The following is an 11,580-nucleotide window of genomic DNA, read 5'->3' as shown; positions in this document are numbered from 1 at the left end:
AGGCAAATAATCATATAATTATTGCAAAAAAAAGATAAAATAGAATATACCACTTTTTGTTGGAAAAATAGCTTCCTCTATCGCCTCAGCAATGGGGTTTAGCTCCTCATATTAATCATGATCTCAAAATATGTGTTTGTTGCTCAAAAGATGATTAAAAGAGTGAAAAGTAATAACACAGACTGTTTGCAACAGTGTATTGGTGTTGCAAAACAGCTGTTACAATGGAACTGTTACAGAAAAAACTGTGCTTTGTCGCTGATTTTAAGCCCTAGAATAAGACTGCCAGAAAACTTAATGTTCTTCAGCTGACATTGTTTGCGACTATCGAGGGTCAATGTTCTTCGCGGTCTTCTTATTCAGCAGCAGCAGCAGAAACAGAGTTTGGTAAAGCTCTGATTTCTTCTTCTCTGGCTCTCCTTAGGTTCCCAAACTCTCGACACCTCTTCTATATGACCCAAGACATCTATTTATATCAAAAATACCGATTAAATCTCTCCCAAATCTTCCAAAATCTCTTTCCTTCTCTTCACGGCCAAGTTGCGGCAATTTCTTGTTTTAGGATTTCTACGCGTTTCTGAGCTTTCCTTTTTATTCTAAACTCTTCCTTAGATAGATACAAATCTTTGGGAAGGTTTACAGCGTTTTAATAACTCTAAAATTCCCTAAAACATGTCACACACGTGACTTTCCATATTTTCTTGTTGTGAGAAAAATCCGTCGATTGAGCCCAATATAATCGATTTAAACACCCATATCAGATTCCTAGACCCATAAGGAGTCTATCCTATGAAAATCAGAGGTTTAATCGACCTCAAACTCCTCCAAATCACGATTGCCAAAACTGCTCTTTAACTGCATTTTTTTCCCCGCCAAAATCCTTTTTTTTGAATGTTGAAGATGGGTGCCCCTTATCCAGAGTAGGGGTGCGATTAGAAACTGCCTAGAAATGGGATGCCCCTTAGTAATTAGGTTACCCCTTATCCAAAGTGAGAGTCTGAATAGCAAATGTCCTCCGGGTGCTTTCCGACAACTTTTCGAGCCAATTTTTTCCAAAAATGTTTATTAGCCAAAAATACCTACAAATAAATAAAACACCATAATAAGTACAAAAATGAGCCCTAACAATATATAGAATCGAGACAAATCGGACACAAAAATGTGTCTATCACTTATAAGTTAATATAATTGAAGACAAAAGCCTATACATATTCGTTATTCATGATGAAAGAGTGAATGCTTGCACCCACATTGTATATCGATGGGCAGTAATAATCCATTCCCCCCTCCCCTTGAAACATACAGGTATTAGCGTGAATGGGAACTTGGACCTCCAGTACCCGGTAATGCTCGTCCATCGACCCTGTCATCTTGGAGTGTTTCCCCGTGGACAAATGCAAGAATGTCTCTAGGAAATTAATCAGGCGATGTAATCACTATCCCTTTCTAGAGCAGCGTCAATTGCATCAAAGCCCCTTGTTTTTTCCACCTACAATAGACCATCATCAAAGGTTAAATCAAGTTCAGTTGTTGCATGTGTACATCAAATGAGTATACCTTTAACTTCTAGAGTCCTATTTCCTCAAAATAATAGTTTTCATCATTCATCCATTTCCAAGCTGACAATGTAGAATATTCACCTGAAAGCGATGTTCTTACCTCATTATAATCTTCCGTGTCGTCTGCTGAGAATCTAACAACTGTTGGAACAACCTGGGGAGAGCAAATTTAAGAAAAATTGAGTTTAACCTGTGATTTGAAATTAGGAGGTTCAGTCTTGCAATAAGTATGATTTATGTTAATGAATAAATAGTGCAACCTCCTAATGCATATGTCTACGTTTTAGGTTAAAATTAATATAATTTTTGCGAATACAACACTAACTAAAGGAAGAATCTGCAGGGTCCAGAATCAAGGTTATTTGCACATTTTGCACCCAAACCTACCAATTACATGAAACTCACATGAAAAGATAAACTACACACTCAAATTAATCCTAACACGAAAACCCAAATCTAATTAAAATACCAAATTATATGTAAATCTAATCCAGTTTCATCTATTATAACACAATAGTGATCATCGTCCTAAAATTTGAAGAGATTCTTATAAGAACCGTTAGTGGCTGAAAAGTACGACTAAAAACCCTAGAAATTGATGAATCCAGAAAACCCTAAATCTTCCCAAACCTAAAATCCTAAATTGCAACAATCTTACATATCTTACATGCTGGCTTGTAACAATAAGGGAATTTCTTGAGATGACCCTTTTCGGCCAATCCTGTCCGTCCAATTACTCTCAAATCTCAGAGTCAAACACCACCTTTTTTTATCACAGCGATATAAACTAAACAGGAATTTAACTACCATTGAACCCAAAGATGCAATCCCTGTAGACAAATATGGGGTTAAAGCATGTGTTCTCCTAGATATAAACTACCCTTTGGAAGAGGAGTGATGTCAAAGACTAATGCAGAATACACTATATTGATCAAATTATTCTATGAGAAACAACCTCATAACATTTGTCCCAACTGCTATATCATAAAACACACAAGAGGAGCATGCAAGGCAGCAACTGGTTTTCTCACAAAAGCAAACAGTAAGCCTATGTTCTTTGGTGTTAACAATATTGATGCTAAAAAGAAGTTAATGATAAACAAATCTACTTCAGTTGTTCCAAGTGTCCAGAAGAAAAAGGCAATTAAGAATACCCCTTTCATTCCTCCAAAAGATGGCATTCTTATATCACCAGCAAAAGTGATTTCTTTACAAGATGAAGGAGAGGATGCAGTAAGGCTAGGAAAAAGAAGCAGGATCTCTAAAGACAAGGGTGCTGAATCAACTTCCAAAATAAGCATTACTCTAGGTGAAGAACAATTGGATACACAGGCAACAGAGAATCACACATGAGGGGAAACTAACCAGTAGCACCACAGGGGAGACTAAGGTTAATTTATGTTCCCATTCTTATTTTTTTCAATTTTTATGTGCACTACTTTAAATTTTTCTCACTGCATTCCTGCAATCTTGAAAATCATTCTGCATACATCTTTCTCCCTCAGACCATCATTTTTCAGACCAATAAAAGTTTTGAAAAAAATGAAAATTTTAGCTTGGAATGTCAATGGTTTTGGTAACAAGGACACCAGGAATCACTTGCATATGTTAATCAAATCCCAAAATCCTGATATTATTTCTTTATCTGAGAAAAAAACCCATAGAAGAGGATGCACTATCTTCTAGCTAGGTACAAATTCCCAGACATCACTTACTTCAATCCCATTGGTTTATCAGGAGGTTTATGTTTAATTTGGAAGGACAACATAGATGTGCAGATTATTGATAAAAATCTCAATATGATTAACTGTCTAGTTAAGATAGATAGTCAGAATGAGAGATCCTTTGTCACATGTCTTTATGGTGCTCTAAATGATGTTGACAAAACCAATCAATGGAACCCATAAGTAACCTAAGGGATACTCGTAAAAATCCTTGCATTGTCATAGGAGACTTAAATTCATCTTACACAGGGATGAAAAAGAAGGAGGCAATCAGGTAAGTCAATCTGATTTAGATGCTAATAATCTGCCGTTGAACCAAAATAATTTGATTAGCATGTCTTATATTGGTAATCCTTTCACTTGGACAAATATAATAGATGGAAATGATCTCATTCTTGAAAGGATAGATAGAGCCCTCACCTGTTATGAATGGATCAACATTTATAATAATGCTGCCCTTTATCATCTTACTGATGTAGGAAGTGACCACTGTCCTGTTATGCTTCTCACAAACAAGTTAGAAAGTAGTAGCAAGAAACCATTTAGGGTCAATAAATCTTGGTTTAGAGACCCAAGCTGTTCTGAAATAATCAAAGCTGAATGGAAATGTCATACTAATAGTTCTCATGCTTTCCAGTTATTTCATTGTCTTAGAAATACTAAGTATGGGCTTAGGCACTGAAGTTATCACCAATTTTGGAAATATAGGTACTCAAATATCAAATTTGGAAGCTCAACTTTCTGATCTTACTGGAAATAGTAATATACATAATAACAACAGGGTAAATGAGCTAACCCAAAAGCTCAAATATTGGTATGATATTGAAGATGATTTTTGGAGACAAAAAGGTAAAGAATATTTCTTGCTTAATGATGATAGAAACACTGCTTAATTTCATCATAAAGCTAATTTTATAAGACAAAAAACCCAAATTGATTCTCTCCAAAATAATCTGGGAATCTGGCTAAATGATAGAAGTGACATTGAAGAAGAGCTGCTAAGACACTTTAGCACTATGAGTAAAACATCAAACCCCCCTAACTCTGGTATGTTTATCAATAATGTCAATGCTATTATTTCTGATGTTGATAATAACATGTTATGTGCTATTCCTAGTCCAGATGAGGTTAAAAAAGTTGATTTTGATATGAAACCCTGGACTACACCTGGTCCTGATGGTTTCCCACCAGGTTTTTACCAATTAATGTGGGAAACTGTGGGACCAGATGTAGTTAAAATGACTCGGTCTTTCTTCCAATCTCATTATTTCCTAAAACAACTTAATCATAATTTCACTACTCTTATTCCTAAGAGTAAATTCCCTAAGAATATTGTTGATTTTAGACCCATTAGCCTATGTAATGTGGCCTATAAGATATATCTAAGTTCTTAACCTCTAGACTTAAATGTGTTCTCAATAGGATCACTTCTCCTGCTCAAACTGCTTTCTTACCTGGTAGGTTAATTCATGACAATATCATCATATCACATGAACTTATACATTCCATGAAGAAAACTGAGGCCAAAGATGGTTGTGTAGCTATAAAACTTGATATGTCAAAAGCATTTGATAGAGTAGAATGGAGTTTTCTAATTGACAGCTTGAAATCTCTTGGTTTTTCTGAAGCTTGGTGCACTATGATTGAGCAATGCATAACCATTGTTTCCACATCCATACTTCTAAATGGATCTCCAGGTAAGATGTATTATCCTCAAAGAGGACTAAGACAGGGAGACCCATTGTCTCCCTATCTTTTCATACTGTGCATGGAAGCTTTCTCTAGGGGTTTAAGAACTTCTGAAATTAGTGATCATATTCATGGTTTCAAAGGAAACAAAAACTGTCCACCTGTTTCTCATTTATTCTTTGCTGATGATTTCCTTATTTTTATAAAAGCTAGAACTAAGGATGCTAAAAATCTGTCTGCTCTTATTGATCAAGTAGTTTCTCTGGTCAGGCTGTGAATTTTGAAAAATCTTCTTTAGCTTTTAGTAATAAGGTTCCAAGTAATATTAAGTATGATATCTCCAATATCCTTGGCATCAAAAGAATATCTTTGAATGAAAAATATCTAGGTGTGCCACTGTTATTACAAAAAAGAAAGTATGAGTCTTTTATTCACCTCCTTGATAGTTATAAAAACAGATTGCGTATATGGAATACTATTTTCTTATCTCCTCCAGATAGAACTATGATGATCCAAGTTGTTCTGGTAGCCTGGCTAGTCACCATTTAGCAGTCTTTCCCATGCCAAAGGAACTGACTGATAAGATGGATAGTATACAAAGGAATTTTTGGTGTGGGAAAAAAGAGAATGTCAGGGGCTATTATCCAAAAGGGTGGAATGGCATTGCTCTTCCCAAAGAGCTAGGAGGTATTAATATTAGAAGAATTTATATTTTAAACATAGCTCTGCTTACAAAGTTGGCTTGGAGAATGGTAACATCTCCCGATGAGCCTTGTGCCATCATATTAAGAGGTAAATATTTTGATAATCTAAATCCCTTAATGATGTGTTTTCAAAGTTGTTGTAGTAATAAGATTCGTTGAAGACTTGTGAAAGCAGATTTTAGACTTAATTTTTAAATAAAAATATAGGAAACTTAAATAAAAGTGATATGAAAAATATGGAGAAGACTGGGGCTATGGATTCCACTAATTACCAATATCAAAGTGATTTTATATTCTCTAATTATAATTATGCAAATCCTTCATTCAACTTGATTCTAAATATTGCAAAAATTGATTTTTTTAGAAATACCAATTGTAAATCGGAAGTATGGGACATCAAAACCCTAGGCTAGCATGATCCATCAATTGAAATAACAATTGTTTAACAAAACCATTTTTTTCTATTTATTTAGCAAGGCAAATAATCATATAATAATTGCATAAATTAAATAAAATAGAGATTACCACATTTTATTGGCGAAATAGCTTCCTCCGTCGCCCCAGAGGATGGGTTTAGCTCATCATTGTATAAACTTGCTCAAAGTATTGATTCATGCTCAAAATTTGTTTACAAAGATAAAATGGAGAGAAAATAATGAAGAATCGGGTGTTTGCAACGTTTATAATTGTTGCAAAACATTGTTACAAAGAACGATAGAAAACAACTGTTGTTATTGTATCTCTGCGACCCTCGTGTGTCTGTCATTGTCACTGTTGATAAACAACTGCCTATGGTGGTCTTTTGTTCTTCGTGTTCTTCCTAGCAGCAGCAGAAAAGTTTTCTCTGCAACACGATCAATCTCCTCTATTGTTACTCTAAACTCTCCCAAACTCTCCAGACCCCTTCTATGTGATCCTAGGAACCTATTTATACCCAATAGCACCAAGAAATCTCGATATAACTCAAGATAATTCTCTCTTAACTCGGCCTTGATGAAAAATATTCTGGGAATATTTTCTTCCCTGATTTAGCTTCTCACGCTGTTTCCCCACGCCAAATTACTCTCAACGCATCCAGTCATTGTCCAGAAGTGTTCCAACATGCAGCAGCCATGCGAAAATCTCTTGGTCACTCAATCAGGACTCGGAATGGAAAACCAACCCGTGATGCTCTGATTTCATATCTTGGGTTATCTAGCCAAATTTGGTCGAAACAAACACCCATACCAGCTCTGTTAGTACATATCACAACTACCCATGAAGTTTCAGCGATTGAATCGCACAAAAACTCCTCCAAAATCCGATCGAAAAATCTGCAGTGAAGTGAAGCTTTTTTCCCGCCATTTTTTCTTTTTGAAATGTTTAAGATGAAGTGCCCCTATCCTTTTCTGGGGTGCGAATAACAGATGGGTGCTGAGGACAAATTTGGGTGCTGAGGATGAATTTGGGCTACGCATAACCTTGGGTGTCCCTTATCCAAATATGGGGTCCGTATAGCAAATGTCCTCCAGGGGTCCAAAAAACACTTTTTGAGCAACTTTTTCCACACAAGTGTATTTCTCCAAAAACACCTACATAAACATAAAAACACCATAATAAGTACAAAATCAAGCACTAGCAATACAAACACTAAGGACAATTCAGACACAAAAATGTGTCTATCAAATACCCCCAAACTTATTATTTGCTAGTCCTCGAGAAAATCTAATCTAGAAAATAAAAATGACTACACTTAGCACGTGTAAAAAGACGTTAAACCAGTAGGTGGCCCTAGTGGCGGAGTGTTGTCTCCGGAGGGTTTACCAGAGGTGTACCCACAAAACCTTTACTCCAGACCCTAGCTATCTACGCAGAACCTTGGAAAGCACTAAAGAATCTTCTTGGTTGGCATACTCTCATTGACTACAGGAGGAAGTACCCTGATGCGAAATTTCAATTGATGTACACGAGTTTGCACTCAACATACTAAAATTCATATATAAGTGACAGAGCTCTACTCAGATAGTTTCTGTACATCATAACCGGAGTCAACCAATCACATGGAACGATTAAGAAGATGGATAAGAGATGGTTAAAAGTGAACGGTGTTTCCCATATCTATCTGAAGGCCTTTGCCAAGGTGAACCTATCCTAATGGACTGAGATACCGGTCTGACTAATATCAACACAACTGGCATATACAAGGGGACCAGTGGTCGATAAACCTAACTCTAGGTCAACACAACTGGCATATACAAGGGCACCAGTGATCGACTTTATTGAATTTATTCCGGTTGGTCTAATGGTCTGGTCTTTTTTTTGTAGTATCTCAATCACTCTATTCCACCTTAGCAAAGGTAACAACTTGAATCGTGTGCCCCACCAAATCACTTAAAAAAAAAAAAAACAGAAGGATTAGGATTCAACGAGATATGACGAAACTACCATGTTTTTTTTTTAAATTCTAACACCTGAGCTCTGTGCTTTTATGAATAGACTCTTTAGATGTTTCCATTTAATCAGGTTGGTTCCTCAACTCCTCTAACCAAGATGTTCCCATCCACTTAGATTGGTTAGTGTCAACCTTAATAAGCATAAATTTCTCCGAAGTTTATTTATTGCAACTAAAAGCTAACAAAAAGTTTCTTCCCCACCCCCAAACTTAAATCTAGCATTGTCCTCAATGTTTCTAATGAAAGAGAAATACCAAACAGTAAAGTAACATGAGGAATTAGTAAAGAGAGAAGTCGGAAAGATAGTACCTGGGTGAAGAGAGAAATCAAAAACTAATATACAACAACATACAATCGCCTCGATGGTCAATCAAGGGTAAACAGGGTCCTCCAGAGGGACCTCCTCAATATCACCTGTAGGAAAGGGCTCTAAAAAGGGTTTCAATCTCTAACTGTTAACCTTCAAAGAACTACTACCATCCGGTGTCTCGATCTCAACAGCTTCATGAGGAAAGAAATTGCGAACAATAAAAGGACCCGTCCACGGAGAACGTAACTTTCCATGGAAAAGATGCAAGCGGGTATCATACAGAAGAACTTTTTGACCTGGATAAAATGAATTTTTTAAGATATTTCTATCATGCACAAGTTTCATTTTGTTCTTATACTCCTTAGCACTATCGTATGCATCTCTACGAATCTCTTCCAACTCATTGAGCTGGAGTTTCCCATGGGATCCTGCCTTGTCAAGTAAAAAATTTAGCTGCTTAATGGTGGGCCCGGGAAAGCGTAAAAATTGAAGCGAAATGAAAACGCGGGCCTACAGTAATACCGCAAGTGCACGGTCGTCGGTTGTAGCTCGTGCAAGTACGGGTCGATCCACAGAGACTAGGTGTGTTTTGTAGTGTTTAGCTATTTTGGGTTCTAGTTGGCTATTGGGCTTTAGGTATCAAAGGGTTGTGGTACCAATGGGTTATGAATACCCTTTGGAACTGTTGGGCTTTATGGGTTTGTTGTAATGATGAAGTGCTTTAGGCCTTGGGCCTTTGAATGATTTTGGAATGAACTGTGAACTAGGCTTTGGCCTTAAACTTAGGCTTGGGCTCAGTGTAGTGAACTTAGCTTTGGGCTCAGTTGGCTTGTATGAGGATCTGGGCTTGACAGTGACAGGCCTTAGCTTGGAAAGTGAACTGTGAGCTGGGATTGATAGAGCTATCAGTTTGGTTTTTGAATGAGTCCACAGTGAACTGGACTGCGCTCTTAATGATCAATGCACTTAGGCCATAGTGAGCTTCAATGGACTAATGGGGAGAAAAACAGAGAAACTAGAAGAGCAAAAGATAGTAAAAGAAAGAGAATAAAAGAGAACACAGACAGAGATGAGGAACAGGGAAGAATAGGGAACAATAACTAAAGTATTAACAATGGCAGTGAAACAAACTAACAATGATCATGGGAAAGAAGCAAAAATCAGTGGCAATGAGGCACAAAGGCAGTTAGCCTAAGGCAAGGGAGCAGCAATGAAACAAATGGTAACAGTGGAGGTAAAAGCTAAGGCTTTGAATCCACCCTTGTGACCTAGCCAGATAGTGTAGTTCTAGGTTGAATTGAACATCCTATGCAGACATCTAGAATGGGAGGAAAATCAGCTTGCTCACTGATATGCCCCTAGTATTGACTGTCTTTTGACAGCACAGTCAATCACAGGCATACCAGAGCACTAATTTCTTCCCATTGCACAAGCAAAACAGGCACTAAGGCTTCTAACCTAACATTCCACTACCTAACAGTCCACTAAAGCTTCATCTGAGCCTCATCTAGTGAGACTTAGCTCATGACTAACATGCTAACACTAACATACATCATACAAGATAATTGAAACATGAATTCAAAAATTAAACATAAACAGAACATGAACATTACACAGTGAATACCAAGAATAGAACATATACAGAACAGCAAAGTTCTGGACACTGGCTAGTCCAGCATACCTTCACATCACACCCACAGTCCCCTTTTTATACCCAGACACCCAAATTAGGGTTTACAGAAAAATTCCCCCAAATCCCCAAATTGAACAGTGACAAAATTAGGGTTTCTCACCTAATTCGACTAATTTAATCATACCCATGTTGCCACTGTTCTTCCTCATGCTCTCCCTAGCAGTAATTAGGGTTTTATCAAACAAACCCTAAATGGAAAGAAAAATTAGGTTTAGGGATTTTTCTTACCAAACCTGCGATTTGACGCTTCCCTCTTCAACCCATTCCTCTCCTCGTTCACCAGCTCCATTCCCATGCCTTCAATTGCTTTTCTAGCTTCACTAATTCGTCAACCATTCACCTAGGGTTTCGGCAGGGGAGAAATTGACGAATTAGGGGGCTATAAAGATGGGTAATAGCTGTAGGAAGGTAGGGGTGATTATGGTGGAGGTGTGGTGGTACGGGTTCTGCTGCAGAGTGGGGGGGGGGGGGGAAGAGAAGAAGTCGATGGAGAAGAAGGAGGGGGCGTTTGGTTAGGGTATAGGTATAGGATACTAGTGTGTTGAGCAGGTGTAGAGGATTTTGATGTTTCGCGAAGCTGGACCGTAGGATTATAGGATGATGGAATGATCCAACGGCGCGATGGAAATGGATGAGGGTAGACCGTTGGATGACGAGATACATCAAAACTGACGGCGAAGATCGAGGTTAGGTGTTGTAGTGTTAAGCGGAAGTATCGAGATTTGATGCGCAGGCAAAGAAGCGACCGTAGGATCTAAATGTGATCTAATCTGAAGGCTTGGAATTTAGGTACTATGGTGTTTTGCAGGGACTTCAGATTTTGATGAACGATGAAGAAGCGACCATTGGATGATGAGATGGATCCGATCTAACGGTTGAGAATGGAGGCGGGTATGGATATAGAAAATGGGTTTGGGTAAGGGTTTTGGGCCTTGGGTATGCCAAGCCCATATCTTCTTTAAGAACAATTCTTCCTTCTTGAGCTCATTCCTAGCTTTTTGGACGTGCGCTCCATTCTTTGCGGCTTCCTTGCGTAATTTCTTCCGGCTTTTCACCACTCTTCAGCTCTTTTCCGCTCCGCAAGTCATCCAGACTTTATTTATTACCTAAAAACGCAAAATTAAGTAAGAAAAATATTTATTCTTGAAAACAATGAAAATACAGAATATGGGATAAAATGTAGAATTACTGCACAAAAGATGAGTTAAATGCCAACAAAAAGGGATAAAATTATACAATATTTGGCACTCATCAAATACCCCCAAACCTGAATTTTACTTGTCCTCAAGTAAAACAAAACTAAGGAAATCCTACCTATACCACTGTCGCTGGTCTCTCGAATGCATTTAGCGTATGCACTAAGCCTTTTAAACCACTAAGTATCCCTAGTGGACGAGTGAAGTCTCGTGAAGGTTTGCTTAGAACGTACCTACAAAGTTCTAGGTCAAAATATAAGCTCAGATTCCATC

The 11,580-nt window shown here is 37.6% G+C and overlaps 1 protein-coding gene across 1 annotated transcript; it reads left to right on the top strand.

Moving 5' to 3' along the window:
- The first annotated feature begins 3,453 nt into the window (after positions 1 to 3,453).
- Positions 3,454 to 4,176, top strand: LOC113324874. Its single transcript, XM_026573156.1, has 3 exons — positions 3,454 to 3,557; positions 3,617 to 3,799; positions 3,921 to 4,176. Exons 1-3 carry the CDS (start codon positions 3,454 to 3,456, stop codon positions 4,174 to 4,176), a joined length of 543 nt encoding a protein of 180 aa, XP_026428941.1.
- The last annotated feature ends 7,404 nt before the right edge of the window (positions 4,177 to 11,580 follow it).

This window comes from Papaver somniferum, chromosome 11 (assembly GCF_003573695.1).
Source record: "Papaver somniferum cultivar HN1 chromosome 11, ASM357369v1, whole genome shotgun sequence".
Classification (NCBI taxonomy): domain Eukaryota; kingdom Viridiplantae; phylum Streptophyta; class Magnoliopsida; order Ranunculales; family Papaveraceae; genus Papaver; species Papaver somniferum.
This window is presented reverse-complemented; position numbering and strand designations above follow the sequence as displayed.